This window comes from Erythrolamprus reginae, chromosome 4 (assembly GCF_031021105.1).
Source record: "Erythrolamprus reginae isolate rEryReg1 chromosome 4, rEryReg1.hap1, whole genome shotgun sequence".
Classification (NCBI taxonomy): domain Eukaryota; kingdom Metazoa; phylum Chordata; class Lepidosauria; order Squamata; family Dipsadidae; genus Erythrolamprus; species Erythrolamprus reginae.
The window spans coordinates 72,528,947-72,553,047 of NC_091953.1; the positions used below are offsets into that span (position 1 = coordinate 72,528,947).

General features: G+C 42.6%; 1 protein-coding gene across 1 annotated transcript in view; it reads left to right on the top strand.

Annotated features, from left to right (window-relative positions):
• The window catches only part of LOC139167142 (dystrophin-like), a 1,540,372-nt gene that overhangs the window by 315,390 nt on the left and 1,200,881 nt on the right, over positions 1-24,101 (top strand). The window contains exon 16 of the mRNA XM_070751563.1: positions 21,109-21,350. Within this exon, the coding sequence (XP_070607664.1) occupies positions 21,109-21,350 (242 nt within the window). The remainder of the gene's footprint in view (positions 1-21,108; positions 21,351-24,101) is intronic.

Here is a 24,101-nt window from a genome sequence, read left to right on the forward strand (position 1 = left end):
GGGTATATCCCATCTTGGACTCTCCTTGCAAGTGCATTGGAGAAGGACCGTTGAACTTACCTGAACGGTCTTCTCGATGCACTGCAAGGAGAGTCCAAACCCGCCCGAATTCGGGACCGGGGTTACTGTTGGAAGGTTGTGCTTGTTTTTATTATATTTCTAGTTACCTTGAATGTTTCAATAAATGTTTGTTGGCTTTACTGCTCCTTCGTTTCTTTTAGACTGGAGGGCTAAGGGGGCGGTGCCTGCCTAATATTTAAATTAAACTCAGTCCCGACCAATCAGACTGTAGAATTACCCATCTTGGACTCTCCTTGCAGTGCATCGAGAAGACCGTTCAGGTAAGTTCAACGGTCCTTTTTAAATGTCAAAGGGGTTTTCTGGTACACACAAGGCACAGGTTAAATGCAATCCAATTTCTCACCCTGTAACTGGGAAATTGAGTCCAAATTCCAAAGTCCAGAAAGTCCACACACAGTCTTGAACAGGGAAACAGCAAACCACGATCTTGACGAAACTATGAATCAGATAAACATCCATGAGGCTAAACCAGCACGCTGCTCTTTTTATCTGTAGCACTAATTACAGCAGCCCCACCCAACCACAGGTGGCCTCATTTTCTCTTGTAATAATCCTTCAGTTGTTGTCTCCTATGCATCACTCTACGCATGTGTGGGTCCATCATAAGTTCTTGTTCAGAATCCAGGGATGATAAGGATTCTTTGATCTCCTCCTGGTCTGTCTGCCAAACTCCCCTCTTCCCTGTCACTCACGCTTCCTTCGTCAGAGGAGACTTCATTGGCAGATTCTATCAGGAGCAAAACAGGCCTGTGGCATGTGGATGTTTCCCCCACATCCACCTACACATTCCTTGGGACAGGAGCTGGGCCAGAGCTAACTACAACAGAGGGAGGGAAGGAATGGGGGGAAGAGAGGGAGAGAGAAAGGGAGGGAGGGAGGAAGAGATAGCAAGTGAGAGAGGGAGAAAGATAGAGCAAGAGAAAGAAAGGAAGCAAGAGAGAGAGAAAGAGAGAGAGAAAAAGAAAGCAAGAGAGAAAGAAAGAGATCAAGAGAGGAAGAAAGAAAGAGTGAGAGAGAGAAAGAGTGAGAGAGAGAGAGAAAAGGACAGGAAGGAAGAAGGGAGGGAGGAAAGTAGAGAGATAGGAAGTAGAGAGAGAGGAAGAATAAATTGAGGGAAAAGGAAGAAAGGAAGGAAGAATAAATTGAGGGAACAAGGATGGAAGGAAGAATAAAATGAATGAAGGAACAGAGGAAGGAAGGACTTTTTTTGGGGGGGGGGTGTAAATTTTTTTAAATTTTTCTCTCAACATACATTCAAACAATACAGTGCACCATCTAATTTTCCATGAATAAAATGCGGTATTTTGTTAGTAACTAATATCAATAATCAAAAAAGTTGCAATTTTTTTTTGTAATGTTGTCATCTAGGTACATACTTTTCTTTTAATTAAATTCCCTCCTTAATGTTCCTTCAAAAAGTACAACACCAATTATATTTCTAACTTATTAACCATTATGCCAGAGTGCTTCTTTCTTTCTTTATACATTTTTCTATCAACCAAGAAAACCTTGTATAGCCAATCAGATGTTAACAAAAGAACATTAAAAACAAACATAAACATATATGAATTTCAGACTTCTTCCCCCCTCTAAATAGTACGTTCCCATTTTGTTTTTTACTTTAAAATAAGGTATGTGCAGTATGGATAGGGATTTGTTCATAGTATTTTTTAATAGTCCGGCCCTCCAACAGTCCGAGGGACAGTGAACTGCCCCGTGTAAAAAGTTTGGGGACCCCTGAGTTAAAGAATGGTTTTATTTCCTTTTAATAATTATTTTCTGAGGTCCAGTAGGGGTGCTAGTCCACACTTTGGAGTTTTCAATCTTCTTTATTTGAATATAATGGGTCCAGCCTTGTTCAGAAGTTTGAATGGTGGTATCTATTGTCAGAAATACCTGAAATGGACTTTCCACAAGGGTTGTAACTTCTCAGTTTTCCAAGTCTTAATTAGGACCCAATCTCCAGCTTCCAATTGATGTACTTTATAACTTAGTACTGGTGTCTTGATCAAGAGACCACTCATGCTAAGAAATTCAAATGACTGGGACAGTAATTTCAAATATTTAATTAAACCTTAAAGTCAACTTCAATATTCTGGAAAGAATGCAACATCAAAATTCCCCCTCCTCTTTGTTGTTGCCTAATATTAGTTTGATTGGTTTTCTGACAGATAATACATTTCTGAGTTACCTGTTGAGATGTAGTATAAACCTTAATCCCAGCATATATTTTTAACACTTCATCTACTAAAGCCCGAGTTCCCCAATTACTTCCTTCATGTAATCTTTCCATCACTCTTCTCAATAAGGCTTGGTTCAAAACCTGGTGGCCATCTGGTAACTACCATTTTCCCTTTGGATCATCTTGTGCCCACCAAGCCCGTAATTTCTCTTTTTATTTTTTTTCAGAAAAGACTGGTATTTCCTCTAGTTCTTCCACCTGGGTTATCAAGACCATTATTTTAACCACCTCTCCTTCTATCCCTGCTCTCTGTCTTCTTGGTCTGCCAATCAGTTTACTTATTTTCCCCTTCCCTTCCCCCTTTTGATGTGTCCATACATGTATTACTGCAATTTTGTTTGATAACAAGAGGGCACTCATCACTCCTTCCACTAATTCTAAATGCACTAAATCCCTCCTTTGGCTTGTAATATAGTCTCTTTCTTTCTAAATTTTCCCAAAGGAATGCTCCACTCCAAAAGCATATTTTGAATCCATATAAACATGTATTGATTTTTCTTTTCCTAATTCTAAAGCTTTTTTTAAGGAGTATAATTCAGCTGCTTGTGCAGACCAATGATTAGACAAACTGCCACTTTCTAATAAAGACAATCTCCTTCTTTCACTTTTGCATTTTTACCTCACTAATAGTGTTGAGCGAACCGAACCCGCACAATTTGGGTCCGTACCGAATTTTATGGTGTTCGGCATGCCGGACCCAAACCTGAATTTTGTAAAAAATTTGTGCTTTGGTTTGGCATTCGTGCCAAACACCACGAAAGCCACCACCCGGCGGTCCTCTGCTGACAAGTGGAGGAGGAGCCGGGCGCCGGTGGCAGCAGAGGAAGGTGAACACCGGGGAGCTGTCGGCCGGTCAGGAGGCAGGGAGGGAGGAACAAAAGGAGCTGTGGAATCCCACAAAGAGATTCCGGGGGCGGAGCTTTGACATCACGTATACCGGCAGGTTGATAAGGACGCCAAGGTGATCACTTCCTGGATTCCATGGAATCCAAGAAGTGATCACCTTGGCGTCCTTAGCAACCTGCCGGTATATGTGACTTCAAAGCTCCGCCCCCGGATTCTCTTCGTGGGAGGGATTTCCCAGCTCCTTCAAAGGGAGGTCTTTTCATGTAATATATATGTATATATATATTTACCAAAAAGGATGCCGCAGCCACAGCGGCGCTGCAAGCAAAGGGAGGTCTTTTCACATAAAAATAAAAATAAATATTTTTACGTGAAAGGACCTCCTTTTGCTTGCGGCACAGCTGCGGCGTCTTTTTTTGTAAAAATAAAAATAAATAAAAATAAAAAATCTGTTAAAATAAAAAACGATGGGATTCCGGGGGCAGAGCTTTGGTGGCACGGATTGTTCAGGTTTGGGTTCGGCCGAACTTTATGTGAAGTTCGTCCAAACTTGCCAAACTCGAACACCGTTAGATTCGCCCATCACTACTCACTAACCCTTAAACCTTCCCTAGCCAAAAAGTTCAACAATTCAATTGTTCTATTTTCCACCTCAATCTTCTTTTCTCCTGACACAAGTAAATCATCTACGCATTCGATCATTTTAGTATTTCTATTAACTTCTCAAGTGTTTGCTCCAATACATGGCCAAACAAAAAAGGAGACTCAGTAAAATAGGAGTATTACATTGTAGCCTCTAACACTTCATCAGCTATTATTATTATTATTATTATTATTATTATTATTATTATTATTGTTATTATCTAGATTTAGATTTATATGCCGCCCCTCTCCAAGGACTCAGGGTGTCAGGCCGAAGGCTTCATGTGGAGTTAGAGAGTTCAGCCTGACAGAACACAAGGGGGGGATGTGGGGGTAGTGAGTAGTCAGAGGGGAAAGTTACTAGACACAACCAAAGATTCCTTTCTCCAAACCAAGGCCACCATTTGTTCTGCCTCAACTGAAGAGAAGAGGAAGTTGATAAGCCCCTGCACACAGACTGGCTCTCGTGATGAACTTGTGGGTGTGGGGGATGTAAGATGAACCTTAACCTAGGTGGGATTCTGGGCAGAAGAACACCAGAAGAGACGTCTAGAGAATCGATGGAGGAAGAGTAAGTTTGAATCCGATCGAACACTTGTAAGAGCTTTTATTAAGACTTACAAAGTGATACTCAAGGCGGCAAGATGCGCGTATCATGCCGCCTTGATTGCATCAGCGGAATCCCGGCCGGCCACTCTGTTTAGGGTGATCCGCTCCCTTAACCAGGGAGAAGTTGGGGAGCCCTTACAGAGTAGTGCCGAGGATTTTAACATGTTTTTCGCTGATAAAATCGCTCAGATCTGGGCGGACCTCGACTCCAATTAGATAACAGTCGACTGACAACGAGTCAGTCGAGGTGACTGGGGCCCATACTTGTCCACCTGTTTGGGAAGAGTTTGATCTGGTGACACCTGATGAAGTGGACAAGGCCATTGGAGCTGTGAGTTCCACCACCTGCTTACTGGATCCGTGTCCCTCCTGGCTGGTCTTCGCCAGCAGTGAGGTGGCACAGAACTGGGTCCAGGAGATTGTCAATGCTTCTTTGGGGAGGGGGTCCTTTCTGGATCCCTACAAGGAGGCACTTGTGCGCCCCCTCCTCAAGAAGCCTTCCCTGGACCCAGCCATTCTTAACTACCGGCCAGTCTCCAACCTTCCCTTTATGGGGAAAGTTGTTGAGAAGGTGGTGGCACTCCAACTCCAGCGGTCCTTGGAAGAAGCCAATTATCTAGGCCCCCAACAGTCAGGATTCAGACCCGGCTACAGCACGGAAACTGCTTTGGTCGCATTGATGGATGATCTCTGGCAGGCCCGAGACAGGGATGAATCCTCTGTCCTGGTGCTTCTTGACCTCTCAGCGGCTTTCGATATCATCGACCATGGTATCCTTCTGCGCCGATTGGAGGGGTTGGGAGTGGGAGGCACTGTTCTTCAGTGATTCTCCTCCTACCTTTCCGGTCAGTCGCAGTCGGTGTTAGTGGGGGGTCAGAGGTCAACCCTGAGGTCTCTCCCTCGTGGGGTGCCTCAGGGGTCGGTCCTCTCCCCCCTGCTATTTAATATCTACATGAAACCACTGGGTGAGATCATCCCAGGGCATGGGGTGAGGTATCATCAGTACGCTGATGATACCCAGCTTTACATCTCCACCCCATGTCCAGTCAACGAAGCAGTGGAAGTGATGTGCCAGTGCCTGGATGCTGTTGGGGCCTGGATGGGTGTCAACAGACTCAAACTCAACCCGGATAAGACGGAGTGGCTGTGGGTTCTGCCTCCCAATGACAATTCTGTTAGTACAAGGTACATGGTTGTAAACTACCTATTGTAGTCTCTTGTACTATCACTTTAAATATTTTTGGCTGGTTCGCCATAAGAGGGCGCCAGTACTCCTTCCCTCAATGATGCTTTAACGCTCATTCACTGTTGCTTTGCCTTGAGGGGGGAGTGTGTTTGCTTAGTGTTTATTATATTGTATGGCTTAGTGCTTGTTATGGATTGTTTCTGTTTTGTATATATGTAAATAGTACTTATTAAGCATAACTAAGTCTCTGTCTTTTCTTTCTTTGGCTTTACCACACATCCACACTCTGTTAAAATTCTCTGCTCAGAGTATGTCAAAGGTCTCATAGCCTAGCTATACCGAGACATACCAACAAATTCCATCTGTCCACCCATAACCCTGGGGGGGATTATTGACCCCGTCAGAGAGGGTGCGCAACTTGGGCATCCTCCTCGATCCACAGCTCACATTAGAGAACCATCTTACAGCTGTGGCAAGGGGGATGTTTGCCCAGGTTCGCCTGGTGCACCAGTTGCGGCCCTATCTGTATCGGGACTCACTACTCACAGTCACTCATGCCCTCATCACCTCGAGATTCGACTACTGTAATGCTCTCTACATGGGGCTACCTTTGAAAAGTGTTCGGAAACTTCAGATCATGCAGAATGCGGCTGCAAGAGCAATCATGGGCTTCCCAAGATATGCCCATGTTACACCAGCACTCCGCAATCTGCATTGGTTGCTGATCAATTTCTGGTCACAATTCAAAGTGTTGGTTTTGACCTATAAAGCCCTTCATGGCATCGGACCAGAATATCTCCGGGACCGCCTTCTGCCGCACGAATCCCAGCGACTGGTTAGGTCCCACAGAGTTGGCCTTCTCCAGGTCCCGTCAACTAAACAATGTCGTTTGGCGGGTTCCAGGAGAAGAGCCTTCTCTGTGGCAGCCCCGACTCTCTGGAACCAGCTCCACCCGGAGATTAGAACTGCCCCCACCCTCCTTACCTTCCGTAAACTCCTTAAAACTCACCTCTGCCATCAGGCATGGGGGAATTGAGGCATTCCCCCCCCTCAGGCCTATACAATTTGTGTATGGTATGTCTGTGTGTATGTCTGGTTTAATAATGGGGTTTTTTAAATGTTTTTTAAATTTATTAGATTTGTTATGAATAGTTTTATTGTATGTTGTGAGGCGTCCCAAGTCTACGGAGAGGGGTGGCATACAAATCTAATTAAATAAATAAACAAACAAACAAACAAATATGGTTCTGTTAATAAATCGAGCTCTGGTTGAGAGAATTGGACTGGGACTTGGTTTATTTCTCAGATGCTGTTTGGAACGCTGACACAGGGTGGCTTACAACATGTAAAAAGCTTCATCAAGATACAGTTAATTTGAATTTAAAAGTTACATTACATTTTAGTTAAGCTAAAAAAAACCCTATTGAAATACGCACATACCCATTCAAACAAACTCATTATACATTCATTGGTCAGGGGGCAGATTCTAATAACCCCAAGCTTGGCGGCATAGGTGAGTCTAGACTCTTTCAGAAGGCGAGGAGGGTGGGGGCAATACAAATCTCCGGGGGGAGCTGATTCCAGAGGGCCAGAGCCCCCACAGAGAAGGCCCTTCCCCTAGGTCCCACCAAATGACATTGTCTGGTTGATGGAACCTGTAGAAGGCCAACTCTGTGAGACCTAACTGCTGGGATTCATGCAGCAGGAGGCGGTTCAATAGGTAATCTGGTCCCATGCCATGTAGAGCTTTATAGGTCATAACCAATACTTTGAATTGCTTCTGGAAACCAATTGGCAGCCAATGCAGACCATGGAGTTTTGGAGAGATATGGACATGGCTGGGTAGTCCCATGACTGCTCGTGCAGCTGCATTCTGCACAATTTGTAGTTTTCAAACACTTTTCAAAGGTAGCCCCATGTAGAGAGTATTGCAGTAGTCAAACCTCGAGTTGATAAGGGCATGAGTGACTGTGAGTAGAGACTCCCTGTCTAGATAAGCCCGCAACTGGTGCACTAGGCAAACCTGGGCAAACGGCCCACCAGGGTCAGCGGTGGATTGAGGAGGATGCCCAAGTTGCGGAGTCTCTCTAAGGGGGTCAAAAGAGAGATTGCAATGACGCAATTCGGTCTAGAGCCCCCGGTGCCACCATAATTCCAGGCAGCAGCAATGGACTCTGCCGAACTGTGTAGAAGTGAATCTGGTAAATCCCCAAGTGCCTTTTGAAAGCCCTCTGGGTCCATCAAGGGCCTGGGGCGAAACCTCCTGGTCCGTTTGAACTATTACTGGCTGGAGACCCTCATGGCCTTCCTTAGAGATAGGATATTGCTTTTATCTCACTGCCCCAGCCCCTTCTTTCAAAGTAATTTTAATAGGAGATATCAATAATAATAATAATAATTATTATTATTATTATTATTATTATTATTATTATTATTATTATTATTATTTATTAGATTTGTATGCCACCCCTCTCCGAAGACTCTAATGCTCCTCTATTACCAGGTTGCACCCAAACAATTGGGGTAATCTTTCTTTCCACTTCCTCTGTTAATTTAAACATAGTTTTGATTGTTTTAAAACTTATGATTAACCTTAGCACCGATAACAGGTCTCTTCCTATTATGTTGATTCTGGCTTCGGGAATGTACAACATTGCTAATGATTTAACTCTTACTCTCTGGTATTTATTTGTAACTGGTTCTAATTGTTTTACTTCAAAGGCTTCCCCTTTGACACCACTTACTCAGGGCTCTCCTTCTTTTGAAAATTTTAATTCATGATTTAATTGACAAACTGAAGAGATGCCCTGGTATCCTCAAGAAATACTACTTCATGAGTTCCCACCTTCAAATTTATCAAGGATTCACGGTGGAAAATATTAATCAAAAACCCCTGACTTCAGTAGTAGTAGTAGTAGTAGTAGTAGTAGTAGTAGTAGTAGTAGTAACAACAACAACAGATTTGGAAGGGACCTTAGAGGTCTTCTAGACCAATCCTCTGGCTTAGGCAGGAAACCCTACACTACTTCAGACAGATGGTTATCCAACATCTGCTTAAAAACTTCCAGTGTTGGGGCATTCACAACTTCTGGAGGCAAGCTTTTCCACTGATTAACCATTCTGACTGTCAGGAAATTTCTCCTTAATTCTAAATTACTTCTCTCCTTGTTTAGTTTACATCCATTGCTTCTTGTTCTACCCTCAGGTGTTTTGGAGAATAGGTTGACTCCTTCTTCGTTGTGGCAACCTCTGAGATATTGGAACACTGCTATCATATCCACCTTAGTCCTTCTTTTCATTAAACTAGCCATGCCCAGTTCCTGCAACTGTTCTTCATATGTTTTAGCCTCCAGTCCCCTAATCATCTTTGTCACTCTTCTCTGCACTTTTTCTAGAGTCTCAATATCCTTTTTGCATCATGGCGAACAAAACTGAATGTGGTATTCCAAGTATGGCCTTACCAAGGCCTTATAAAGTGGTATTAACACTTCGTTTGATCTTGATTCTATCCCTCTGTTAATGCAGCCTAGGACTCTATTGGATGCTCTCTTTTTTGGCAGCTGCTACACACTGATGGGTCATATTTAAATGAATGTCCAATAGGATATTTGGGGTAGAATCAGAGCAACTAGATTCCTAGTTCCCATTTCAATATGACCCCTTTTTTTACCATTGAATTTCATTTTGTTAGATGGCACCCATTGTTCAAGTTTGTTCAAATAGTATAACCTGATATCATCTTCTTCCATCATTTTATTTACTTGTTCCGTCTTTCCAATCTGAGGACATTCTCTCATGAAATGTCCATCCTTCTCGAAATAAAACCAATTGCGTCTCAATCCTAAACCTTCCCTACCAGGAAAGTAAGATGAAATACCTCTCCCCCACATTCTTCCACCTCTTCCTCAGGGGACAACCCCACCCTCTATCTCTCATTCATTTTCCTACTGACTCTGGTATCTTTTCTATTGCTTTTTCGACAGCTTGAATCATCATTTGTCCAGTTTCTTTCGAAGTTGTAGCCATCATATTAGAACTCTTTCATCCCTGTTCACATATATTTTCTGGGCCACTTTTAACAACTCATCTAAAGTTTTATATGCCCAGTCTCCTTTCTGCAATTTCTTGGCAATATCTGGCCAGGACTTGATAATAAATTGCATTTTGAGACTGTGCTGATTAACAGCTACATTGGGATCTAAACACCCATATTTGCGATATCTATCTTTCAGCCTTTGAAGAAAAGCAGAAGGAGGTTCATCTTTTTCTTATTGAAGATTAAGGGATTTAGAGGCGTTCTGAACTGGGGACACCGCCTTTTTCATACCAATTATAATAGCATCTCTAATCTGCCGCATCCGGTTCTGATGATCTGGGTCATTATTATTCAATGTGGATGTCAGGTCTCCTGACACAATAACAGTGATAGGGAAATGGGAGGAGTGTGAGAGAGAGAGAGAGAGACGTTGACACTACAGCACATTCTGATCGACTGTACAAGGAGAAGCTAGCATTCCCTTCCCCGGATTGGTACATGTGATGCACTTGTGGGTGTGGGGTTGTGGAAATAAACTTTAACCTAAATAAATTATGGAAGTGAAATTCAGTGCTGGTATTATCACGGCTAGAATCCAGACATGGTTCTGATAATAAATGGAACTTTCTGTGTTTACACAGCAGTGGATTGGAATTTATTTCTCAGATGCTAGCTGGTTCACTGACAGCGGGTCTCTCTAATGGCACAATGTCTGTGCCCCACAATCCCACTTGATCTTGAGGATGGGCAATATCAAATTCTCTTATAACAGCAGCCTGAATCATATTTCTTTCCTCTTAGTTAAAGAAGATAGCCATAATATTACTCATCTCTTCCCATATATAGACTCCTGGTCCTAACGGGATGTTTTTTAATATTAGATTTGTTCTACTACTATACTGTTTTTATTACTGTTGTGAGCCGCCCCGAGTCTTCGGAGAGGGGCGGCATACAAATCTAATAAATAATAATAATAATAATAATAATTATTATTATTATTATTATTATTATTATTATTATTATTATTATTATTTCAAATTGATCAGCTGCACCCAAAGGATCCTCTATGTAATTTTTAATTTTTTTCTTAAAATTTCTTATTTCTGACAATTTTAAAGGATCTTGTACAAAAGCTATCCTTGGACATCGACCCCATTCGAGAGTTCCCTTAAAGGGTAACCCTTACATTCATTCACCACATGGTTGGTTCCTTTTGGAGTCCGAGGAGACTTAAATTCCATGTTTTGTAATTTCTTTATTCCTTCCATCAAATCACTCAAACTTTCCTTCACATATCTATACAGATTCTGACATAGTTTCTTACCATAGTTTCTTTTCCCAAACCTTTCTTTAAAATTATTCTATTATATGGTGGAGAGCCCCATGTGGCTAGAAATCTGCCCAATGGCCCTTTTCGGGTCTGTTTTAATTTAGGCTTTTTCTTATCTCTTGGGATGGATCCATTATTTCCTCCCATGGGTTTTCTTATTTGCTCAGTAATTTCCCCACTAGTGTCTTTCTCTGACCAGGTTTATAACTGCTGAGACCATCAATACACACTGCACCATCTTTCAGCCCTCTATCTCTGGCCAATTCCCTCACGGGAGGATGGAAACGCAGATCAAGAGTCCCTCTTGCCTCGCCCTGCATATCTTTCAAAAAAGATTCCTCAAAAATGCGTCTTATCACACATTCTCAGAGTCTCCAGTCACACTAGCCTACCTGCCCAATAATCCTGATGCACCCTTTTTGTGACTACAAAAGCAGTCACTGAATGCTCACTAGGATCTGTGCACAAAATTTACTCACATCTCAAGGGGCTTCTTAAGTGCACTCTCCTCTTCCTGTTCCTACTAGTCTCGATACTGCCAATTTTATGGGCTTACCAAAGCTCTCAGTCAATCCAAGGTGACCCATTTTGTGTCCAAATGGGACGAAGTGCACCCAAGAAGGGTCCCCACGGATGCCTAACAAAATGGAATCCCGAAAGAGACCCCAAGTTGTGAGCAGAATTTTTGGAAATAAAGTCACACAAGATGTTTGGAAAAGAGAGACAGAGTTTTGTTCTCTCTGGGCTTTCAGAAGAAAAGAAAAACAGTTTGCAAAGTGTGACGGATCCCTGCAAGAAGGCCATGCCAGACAGAAGCAGTATGCTGATTAATATACTCTAATAGTTACCTCCCAATCCTTCGTCAGCATACCAATGTGGTTACAAACTATGGCAATTTGCCAAATCAGTTGCTATCCTAATATGGGTATATTCCCCCTTTCCTGTTTCCTAAAGGTCAAGAATCCATGTCTGGTAAGTTTCTACCTGACTCTGAACAATGGGTTTCAGTTAATGGTTTATTGTTCCTCAGAAAAACAAATCTTAAACTATCCTACTATGGGATTTTTATTCCTCAACTTGCTCCACTGCTTATTAACCATTTGTTTCTGCTATTACAGTAGCTTATTTTTTGCAGTGGCAGCTTGTCTATCTCTTGTTTTTCTTCCTTACAAACAGTCTTTCTTTAAATGAGTCTTATCACCACATACGGTATGAAACACCCCTGGTATTGCTATTCTGTTTCTTGCTTTTTAGAAAAACTTTGCTGGGCTGTAATCAGATCTCTGCAGGCAGGGCCGCCGATAGACGGGTATTACTGGGAGGGGCGTACCGGGCCCGGGGAAATTGAATAATGGGGGGGCGGGGCGGGGCTTCTCCTGCTGAGCCCAGCTGCTGCGGCTGGAGGCGGGCCCGCTCTAGCGTTCCTTTCGGCCGGCCGCCACCTGTGCAAAGTTTGGCTGCGAACTCGGAAGCGCCATCCCACCAGCTGGCTGGCTAGCTTCTGCCTGGCCCCCTCCCTCCCGGAGGAGGGTCTCCCTCCGCACCACCAGCGGCGCTCCCCCCACCAGCCAGCCAGCCAAGACCCGCGCCCGCCGGAGCCAGCTCCTCGCTCTCCCCCCGCCGCCCGCCGCATTTGCAGGAGGTGGGGAGGGTCGGGCGGCCCGCCAAGGCCAGGAGGGACGCCACTGCCCCCCCTTCCCTCTCTCCACCCGCCGCTGCGCCTCCTTGATGCCGAGAGGAAATGCCCCGGGCGGGGGAGGCCGGGGGGGCTCGGACCTGCCACGGAGCCAGGCCCCCTCCGCCCGAAAAGCCGCCGCGGAAGACCACGGAGAAGGCAGGCTAACTGAGGAGGGGGCTGGGGCGGGGGCGCCTCGGTGCAGCAACCTGAGCAGGCAAGAGGGAGCGGAAAGTAGGGGCTGGGCGGGGGTCTGACCCGTGGGCGCTGGGGGGGGGCATGAAGGTCACACCACTGGCGGCGACCGAGCCCAGACCAGCGGGCTCCCGACAGAGCCCTGCGGTGGGAACGAAGCGAGTGGGGCGCTCCCCGCCCGGCTGCGGCTCTTGTAACTCAGCCCGGGATGGGTGTGACTCTACGGGCTGCCCTCGTTGGGGAAAGGGAGGGGAGGGGAAGAGAGGGCCAGGAGGACACAGAAGGGAAGGAAGGAAAAATAGGGAGGGAAGGAAGGGAAAGACGGAGGGGAAGGAAGGGGAAGAGGGAGGAGAAGGAAACAGGAAGAAGAGATAGGTTGGTTGGAATGAAGGAAGAAGGGAAAGAAGGAGAAAGGGGAAGGGAAGGAAGGAAAGGAAAAGAGGGAGGGGAGAAAGGAAGGAAGGAGAGATAGGTTGATTGTAATTGAAAATTACAATTGAAAGTAATTGAAAATTACTTTCCCCAGCCTCTGGAGAATGAGAGAGAGTGAGAGCGACGACAGAACAAGATAGAGAGAAAGTGAGAGAGAGAGAGAGAAAGAGAAAGAGGGGGAGAGAAAGAGATAGCAAGAGAAAGAGAACGAGAGAGAGAGAGAGAGTGAGAGAGAAAGCAAGAGAGAGAGAGAAAGAAAACAAGAGAGGGAAAGTGAGAAAAAGATAGAGAGAAAGAGGGGGAGAGATAGAGAAAGAGAGAGAGATCAGAGAGGAAGGAAGAGTGAGAGAGAAGAAGAAAGAAAGAGAGAGAGATGAGAGAGGAAGGAAGAGAGTGAGAGAGGAAGAAAGCAAGATAGAGAAAGAGAGAGAGAAAGAAAGAAAGAGAGAGGGGGGAAGAAAGCAAGATAGAGAAAGAGAGAGAGATAGAAAGAGAGAGAGAGAAATGAGAGAGGAAGGAAGAGAGAGAGAGAGGAAGAAAGAAAGATAGAGAAAGAAAGAAAGAGATGAGAGAGGAAGGGGGTGAGAGAAACAGAAAGAAAGCAAGAGAGAGAAAGAGAAAGAAAGAAAGAGATGAGAGAGGAAGGAAGAGAGTGAAAGAGAGGAAGAAAGAGAGAGAGAGAAGAGTGGAAGGAAGAGAGAGAGAAATGATAGAAAAAAGGGGAGAAAAAAAGAGAAATGAGAAAATGATTGAGGCAGAGAATGACAGAAAAGAGAGAGAAACAGAGAGAGAAGTGATTCTTGATTTAAAGCATGTGGTAAAAGCACTTAAATAATAACAGAGAAAAAAACCCCAGCCCTCACCTGTTTTTATTAATAGTTTTGCTGGTTGTTTTAGTTTTAATAGTAATGGAGTTTGGGTTTTTTAAATTAATTTTGACAAAATTGAACGGTTCCAAAGACGGGCTACAAGAATGGTGGAAGGTCTTAAGCATAAAACGTATCAGGAAAGACTTCATGAACTCAATCTGTATAGTCTGGAGGACAGAAGAAAAAGGGGGGACATGATCGAAACATTTAAATATGTTAAAGGGTTAAATAAGGTCCAGGAGAGAAGTGTTTTTAATAGGAAAGTGAACACAAGGACAAGGGGACACAATCTGAAGTTAGTTGGGGGATATATCCATCCTAAGATAAAATACAGGAAATAGTATAAGGGCAGACTAGATGGACCATGAGGTCTTTTTCTGCCATCAGTCTTCTATGTTTCTATGTTTCTATTAATTTCTTTTAATAAAAAAGAAGGGATTTATTTATTTATTTATTTAATTTTATTTTATTTATTTATTTATTTATTTATTTATTTATTTATTTATTTATTTATTTATTTATTTATTTATTTATTTATTTATTTATTTATTTATTTATTTCTATGCCGCCCAGTCCCAAGTTTTTCCTTATTTCCAGATTGCATTTCTTCTTGGTGAGGTTCCGCCCATTGCTTCTTGTACTACCTTCAGGTGGCATGGAGAATAAATAGATGCCATCTGCTCTGTGGCAGCCCTTTAAGGATTGGGAAACTACTATTATATTCCCCCTCAGTTTTCTATTTATTGAGTTAAACATACTCTTTCTCTTAGCCCTTGTTCATAGGATTTAGCCTCTAGGCCAGGGGTGTCAAACTCAATTTCATTGAGGGCCACATCAGGGCTGTGTTTGACCTCAGAGGGCCGGGGGAGGGCTTGCCCAGGGTGTGTGGCCATGGTGGGCATGGCACCGGATTTGGGGGGCAGTAGTTTTAAAATGGCCCGGGGGGGGCAGACACTTAGGCTGTATGGGGCCCCAAAATTCCTGATGGTGGCCCTGTCTGCAGGCATCCTGTCTGTTGTTTTTCTCTATCTGCTCCTTGGGCCCTCACCTCAGGAATTTCTCTTCATGGCTTTTTCTAAAATGGTGTTTGCTTTCTTCAGAAATGAAACAGACTTTAAGGGCTTCCTGAAATTCCTGTTCTGGTTTTCATTCAAAAATGTTTGAAACAATGTCCCACATTTAATCAAGACTATTTAACACCAACAGTACCTTCTAAGACTCAGGAATCTGCATTCCACACTTTTCCAACTGAATAAATAGAATCTACGTGTGAAGCAAATGTTTCTCCACACTCTTTAGTGGTTGCAGCTGGGCTCACAACAAATCCTGTTTCTTAGTCAACAAAATTTCCCATTGACTGATTTGTTATGGCTATCCCAGCTCATAATTTCTCATACACTGTGTCAGGTTAGCTTCAATCAGAATTTAAGAAAAATAAAACTCAGAGTCCATTTTGAACTTCAAAAGTGAATTTTACTCAAATCAGTACTGAAAGCATCAAGAGCAAAGCAAAGACTGAAGAAAAAGGTGGGACAGTTGCTCATATCAAAAAATTCCACTTGCCTCCCCCCTTGGGAAATAGCCAATCCCCATTGTCCATCTTTGTCAGGTGGATGCATCTTCACTCCCACGTCATACTTATGGAATGCATCTTCTAACGGATTTTCCTCTCACCTCTTCTCTAGGAAATCGAAAGTTATCCTGGCCTTTGCCAGAGAAGCGAAACTTATCAGGGCCCTCCAGAAACTTCCCACTCCCAAATATCCCATACCCCTCCCCCCCTTACTTATGACAGCCAAAGCGTGTAGAGATATGAAACATAGCAAGGCTGACAGACTGACAGAGCGTTTGAAACCATTCATCATATATTTTAGCCTTGGTTGCTCTTCTCTACACTCCTTCTAGTGTCTCAACATATTTTTTATAGTGTGGTGACCAGAACTGAATGCTAGACTGACAGAGCATTTGCAACCATTCATCATATACTTTAGCCTTGGTTGCTCTTCTCTGCACTCCTTCTAGTGTCTCAACATATTTTTTATAGTGTGGTGACCAGAACTAGATGCTCTTCTCTACACCCCTTCTAGTGTCTCAACATATTTTTTATACCAGAACTGGCAACCAGAACTGGCAACTTAAAAGCTTTGCAAATTGACATTAGGCTCCCCTCACTTCCAGAAGGTAACCTGCACAAGGCAAAAACAATTTGAGTACATATAAAATTTAGGGACGTGAAACCTCCCCACCACCATGCTTGTTTGGATTTTCTGCATGGAATTTGACTATAAGGAAATGAGCCTGAATGTTTTGACTCTTTATCCAAGATGCCTCTGATAAAGGGTAACTCTTCCACTTAATTGAGGTTTGGAGTTGTCTCCTGTGCCACCTCAAATTGAGGATTTACGGCACCTCCTAATGGGTATGGCCTCCTATGACCACAGGGTACAGAGGCTCACAGGGTAGTGACTTCAGGGTCAGTCCAACCATTGGTTTTAGGAGGCTACCATGTAATACTGGGTGAATCTTCCCTAGCAGTCAGGGCAATTTCAATTCAATCTTTACTATGGGGAATGGTCCTATAAACTTTAGCCCCAGTTTCTTGCTAAGGAGTTTTAACCTCAAGTATTTTGTGGACAGATAAATCTTCTCCAATTGGAATGGCTGTTGGGGAGCTTAGTGTTTGTAAGAAAAAATCCAGGATCAGGGATAATAGAATCAGAAAAAACTTAATTTTCAAACAAAATCAAAAGAAAAGACCAGCCTGCATACTGAGACCTGAAGAGAAAGCAGTCCATATATCTCTTGGGGTAATTTGCTAATACAGGGTGCATCTGATTTATAAGTTTCCTATTTTCTTATTCATACCCCTAACAATGTCCTCCCCATTTCTATCTTTGGGGTGATTATACAGCACTTTCACTGCACATACTTTCCCTTTTTTGGATATTTTTCTAAACTTTTCTTGGACCTTTCCCACCTCTTTAATTATTGACCATCATGCTTTATTGGTGCTACATTATTTCCAGATATCATATTCTTTCTAAAGGTCACGTACACATACACATATTTGTATAAAGAATCTGTGGCGGAATAGGTACACATACACATATTTGTATAAAGAATCTGTGGGGGAATACGTCTTTCCCCTTCCAGGAACAAGTCTGCTTTTACAGGAACAGGGTTTTCTAATACCAATTAAACTATAGGGCCTTATAATTTTTCTTATAGTGTTTGTCTGCCTGTTTCTTATAGGTTTCTTATAGGGTAGCACTTTCTTGACATTCTTCTAGCTTGCTTTTAACATCGACATTCAATCGTTCAAGCTGATTGAGGAGTGGGGCTACTTTGGGTACTCAGGCATTGGGACGAAATCCATGCTGCTCACTGCCTTGAATGGGGTTAGTCCTATGCTACTGTGAACAGCATTATTGTACGCAACTTCACCAAAAGACAGGAGGTCTGCCCAATTGGACCGCTGATATTTCACATAGCACCTCAGGTATTGCTCTATTATGGCATTCAGTCATTCTGTCCCACCATTGGTGCTCAGATGAAAGGTCGAGCTAAGTCCTGGGATGACCCAATGGACTGTAGAAACTTTGTCCAGAACTTAGCTGTGAACTGGACCCTTCTGTCTGAGACAATTATTCTTGGTACTCCATTGCAGGAAGTAAACGTGTTTCAGGAACATGTCCAACTAGTAGGCTGAGGGTATGAATCCGCTGCAGAGTATGAAGTGCACCTGTCTGGAAAATAAGTCTATTACAGTCCAGATCACAGTTTCCACCACTTTTTGGCAACTCCACTATAAAGTCCATTGCAATCTCCTCTCATGGACTTGTTGGTTCTGTTACCAGTTGTATCACTGTGGCACAGATGGTGCAACTTTTCACATAACTATCCACTGGGGGGGGGGTACAGTGGTTAGAGTGCAGCACTGCAGGCTATTTCAGCTAACTGCTAGCTGTAGTTCAGCAATTCAAATCTCACCACCGGCTCAAGGTTGACTCAGCCTTCTGCTCTTCCGAGGTGGGTAAAATGATGACCCAGAATATGCTGATTCTGTAAACTGCTTAGAGAGGGTTGTAAATGCATTAATTATATAAGCCTAAATGCTATGCTATGCTTTACTATTTTTAAATTTGATTTTAACATTTTTGTTTTAACTAAGATGTAATGGTAAGCCACCCAGAGTTACCCTGTAGTAAGATGGACAGCCAATTTTGTAAATAAAAATTATAAAAAAAACTTCTTGTCCTGTCCTATCATGCTTTGGAGAATAAGTCAAACCCTTTTCTCCATAACAATCTCTCAAGTACTGGAAGATAGTTATCATGTGCCCCTTAATTCTTCTCTTTGATAGGCTAGACATACTTAATTCAATGCAGTGTTCCAATGTTTGAAGGGCTACCATAGAGAGGAGGCAGGGTCAAGCTATTCTCCAAAGCAGCCAAAGGACAGACAAGGAATAATGGATGGAAATTGATCAAGGAGAGATTCAATCTAAAAATAAGGAGGAACTTTCTGACTGTGAGAACAATCAACCAATGGAACAGCTTGCCATTGGAAGATGTTGGAATTTCATCACTTGAGAATTTCATGGACTGTCATTTGTCAGAAATAGCATAGGGTATCCTGCTTGAACAGGGGGTTGGACTAGATGACCTACAAGAACCCTTCCAATTCTGATAATCTGTAAACAACAAATCCAAACAAATACAAGTATTATAAATGATGAAATTTCTTTCAGTGAATAATTCAATGACAGTTTCTGAGAGATTGGTCTGATGTGCAAGTCTGCTCACTAGAAATTCTGGGAGTCTTTTCCAAAGTGGTCACATTTGCAATATTGTGGAGGGCATGTTACCAAATTATCTGGTTTAGAGCAAGTTGCTATTCTTCAAATAAAGATTCTTTGAATTGATTATATTGAGAAGCACTAAATGAAAACTAAATTAATTTGCCATGATAGACATGAGGTACTACATGTACTATGTTTTCAGTAAAAACAACATAAGTCAATTTTAATCATACTGTTCTATACTGAATGTTGTTCTGCCGGCATGTCCCAACTGCCCGTAATTACAGAGTACTTAGTCCAGAAAGACACATACCACACAATAGAAGGAAAACCAAAAGTCTTTATCAACAGAAAAGCAGAGAAAACTCCCTTTTTAAATGTCAAAGGGATTTTTTGGTACACACAAGGCACAGGTTAAATGCAATCCAATTTCTCACCCAATAACTGGGAAATTGAGTCCAAATTCCAAAGTCCAGAAAGTCCACACACAGTCTTGAACAGAGAAACAGCAAAACCACAATCTTGACAAACTATGAATCAGATAAACTTCCACAAGGCTAAACCAGCACACTGTTCTTTTTATCTGTAGCACTAATTACAGCAGCCCCACCCAACCACAGGTGGCCTCACTTATCTCCTGTAATAATCCTTCAGTTGTTCTCTCCTATGTATCACTCTACGCATGCGTGGATCTGTCATAAGTTCTAGTTCAGAATCCAGGGATGATAAGGATGATTGATCTCCTCCTGGGCTGTCTGCCAAACTCCTCCCTTCCCTGCTACTTATGCTTCCTTCGTCAGAGGAGCCTTCGTCGGGAGATTCTATCGGGAGCAAAACAGGCCTGTGGCATGTGGATGTTTCCCCCACATCCACCTCCACATTCCTTGGGGCAGGAGGTGGGCCAGAGCCACAACAGAATGTATAGTAATAATATGATTCACAAATAAGCTAGTGAACAATTAAAGTAGTTTTCTGCTATTTATTATGCACAGGATGTAGCAATAAAATGAATAAGGCACTTTGGATACTGATCTCTCAGTCCTGTGAAATAAAATGTATTTATTCACTGCCAATATAAGGCATTATTCTGAATATAAAGTGGAAAACAATTTATGATTGATTAACCTCAAAATTATAATATATTGCCTCAGAATTAAAGTTTTATTAGTCATCACTCCTACTACTGATTCGGCAGTTATCTACATGACTAACAGTGGAGACAGCTCCTTTCCCAAACCTGGAATTCAAAAGGACTCATTGTTAAAATGAAAAAATTAAAGCTCATTATACGATAAAACTTATGGTAATAATGTAATTATAGTGTTGTACTATTGGTGGATCAAATGCCTTTTGCTTATGAAAAATTGGCCTGACTTCCCATCATTAATAAGACACTAATATTTTGGAATATTCTTTTATGAATATTCATTAAGATATATACTTACAGGTGTAGAACGTATAAATTCATATGAAATATAACACATCTTTTTAAACGAAAAGATTTTGAAGTTGTCCTTCAGACACTTAATATCTAACCAATTCTTATAGATATTATCAGAGGGCTTCTGATATGGGAGCATTCATTCTGTTACAAACCATTTATTGTTCTCTGTTGGGATTCCGGGATCTGGAATGGTTTGTATTTGAATGCATGAGGGATTTTTGAGTCTACTTCCTATTTCTTGTTCTGTCTCTGAGTCATTTGATAAGCAGTTTGTAAGTATAAATGTGTTAATGAGATTTTAATGTAGATGATACATTAAACTTTAAAATAGGCTAGACTACCTTTCCATAGGTAGTAATGCTATGGCCTTATTTTTCATTTTCCTAAATAGCTGTTTTATGTACTAACATGTATACATGCTATGTGTGTGCGCGTGCATGCGTGCATGTTTGTGTGCGCACTCTCACACACCGTGTGTGTGTGTGTGTGTGTGTGTGTATGTATTCTGTATCCAGGGATGGGCTGCTGCCTGGACAGGGGGGAACGCAGTGGGGAGCACCCAATTTGCACTGAAAGATGTTGGAAGAAAATGCAGGGCATCCTGCATAAACCATGCCCACAGTGTGGTAGTAAAAATTTTGGTAGCCCTTCACTGTCTGTTTCCACAAAAAAACTAAAAATAAATATTCTCAACAATTTCCTTTCTTTTCTTTTTTTTAGATGGGCTTAATGCTGACAACATCAAACAGGCTGCAGAGCAGTTGAATAGCCGGTGGATTGAGTTCTGTCAGTTACTGAGTGAAAGACTGGCATGGTTGGAGTACCAAAATAACATCATTGCTTTCTACTCTCAGCTGCAGCAATTGGAGCAGACAGTAATTACTGTTGAAAATTGGATGAAAATACAGCTGTTACCAGCAGCAGATCCTGATGCAGTGAAAACACAGTTAGATAGGTGCAAGGTTAGAAATTCTATCTAATCTTTGTTGCACACATATTTCATTTATTCGGGTACCTATTCTTCCTAAAAACATCTATGATATTCAGTTGTGTTGATAATCTTATAAAAGGGAGAAAAGGGTATACAAGCTTGTTCACATGTGAAAGTTCCAAGATACAAATGTTTGAAGAGTGTGTTGATCATTGCCAGGGACTATACATGTTACACATGAGTAAAAAGAGCCCTCACACCAACCCAATCAAAAGGAAAAGGAGAGTGCTGGGTATTGGTGACTCAGTTCTCAGGGGAACTGAACCTACAACCTGCAGAGCGGATAATCAAACCAGAGAGGTATGCTGCCTCCCTGGAGCTAAAATCTCTAACATAACTCAAAACCTAACCAAAGTAATAAAACCCCCTACTGGTGATCCATGCAGGAACAAACGACACAGGGAAGGACTTGAATACAATAACGAGAGACCACGAGCAATTGGGCAAAAACATAGGTGCACAGGTTGTTTTTTCATCCATCCTACCCACAAAAGGATGACATCCAGCAAGAAAACACAAAATCCCACAAATAAATCATTGGCTAAAGGGTTGGTGTCACCAAAAGAACTTTGGTTTCCTTGATCATAGATATAATTTTTGTCCCATTTTTTTATGATCATACACTTTGACTTTTAGCATGATGGCTTTCATATCAAAACTAGTATCAACAGAATTTGATTTGATTTGATTTGATTTGATTCAATTCAATTCAATTCAATTTATTTCTATGCCACCCAACTCCCAAAGGACTTTGGGCTGCTTACAACAGGATATAGAAAATATATTTTAAAACATCATAAAAGATTTTAAAACAGTTAAAAAATTCACATTCATATATATCATTCAGGCCGGACCTCACAAATTGTGAGATCAACGACCCCAAGCCTGCCAAAAAGGCAGGTCTTCAATGCTTTCCAGAAGGTCAATAGATTGGGGGCAGTCTGGATCCCAGGAGATAGTTGGTTCCAGAGAGCCGGGGCAGCCACCCAACTCTGTGGGATCTTACTGGTCGTTGGGAACTATGAGGTAGAAGGTGGTTTCGAAGATAAACTGGCCCTGAGTCATGTAGGGCTTTAAAGGTAATAAGCAACACTTTGAATTGAGCCCAGAGACAAATAGAGAGCTAATGCAGCTTATGGAGGATTGATGTAACCACTTACGCTGCTGCATTCTGGACCAATTGTAGGCCCATGTAGAGTGCATTGCCATAATCCAACCATGAGGTAATAAAGGCATGAGTGACTGTGAGGAGAGCCTCCTGATCCAAGTAGGGTCACAATCAGTGCACCAGATGAACCGGGGCAATGTCCTCCCCTAGCCACAGCTGTAAAATGTTGGTCTAATCTTAGCTGTGGGTCTAGGAGGATACCCAAATTGTGGATCCATTCTGAGAGGGACAATTCCCCACCACCACCAGAGCCAAGGATGGACAGTTGATATAATCTTTAGGAAGCAGTACCCACAGCCACTTGGTCTTGTCTGGGTTAAGTCTGAACTTGTTGACACTCATCCAGACACTCACAGTTTCCAGCTACACATCACGCCCACTGCTTCATTGAACTGATGTGGAGTGGAGATATACAACTGGATATCATCAGCATATTGCTGATACCTCATCCCAAAATGTCAGATGACCTCACCCAATGGTTTAACATAGATATTAAATAGGAGGGGCAAGAGGATCGAGCCTTAAGGCACCCTACGAACAAGGGGTCTAGGGCTCAACCTCTGTCCTTCTGCCAACACTGACTGAATGACCAGAGAGATAGGAAGAAAACCATCGCAGCACAGTGCCTCCCACCCCAGTTCCCTTAATCGTCCTAGAAGGATACCATGGTATTGAAAGCTAAGAGGTCAAGTTGCACCAAGATAGAGGAATGACCTCTATCTCGGTTTCGCCAGAGATCATCCATCAGTGTAACCAAAGCAGTTTCCATGCTATAGCCAGGTCTGAAGCCAGATTGACAAGGGTCCAGATAATCCGTTTCATCAATGACCATAGGAGTTGAAATGCCACCACTTTCTCTACAACCTTTCCCACAAAGGGAAGGTTGGAGACTGGATGAGAGTTCTTTAATTAAGCTGGATCCAGGGAGGGCTTCTTGAGGAGGAGTCTCACCACTGCTTCCTTTAATGGTTGTTGGAAAGACCCATCACTTAAGGATGTGTTAACTAAAGGCTGAAGCCAGCCTCATGTCACCTCCCCGCTGGCCAAAACCAGCTAGAAGGGGCATGGGTCCAACAACAAGTGGAGGAACTCATCACTCCCACAGCCTTGTCTACTTCCTCAGGAGTCACAGGCTCAAATTCATCCCATATAATGGGACTAAGACCTGCCCCTATCATCTCTGTCAGAATTGCCCAATCAGAGTCCAGGTCTGTCTGAATCTGAGCAACTTTATCCAATATAAACTGCACATACGCCTCAGCTCTAACCTGCAGGGACTCTGTTCCCCCTACATTAAGGAGGGAATGAGTCACCCTAAATAGGGTGCGAATCAGCAAGTGCAATAAGTGTGGAAAAATGTGGACTTTTTGCCTCCCATATTGCCACTAAATAAGTTCTAATAAAGGCTCTTAAAAGTGTTCAGTCAGACTCGGAGTTACTGATTCTCCAGCATTGCTTTGGATATCTCTTCTGGCGCTTCATCTCCTGGAACTCCTCTGTAAACCAGGGAGCTTTCCTGGATCCATTGCCATGGAGAGGTCACAAAGGTGCAAT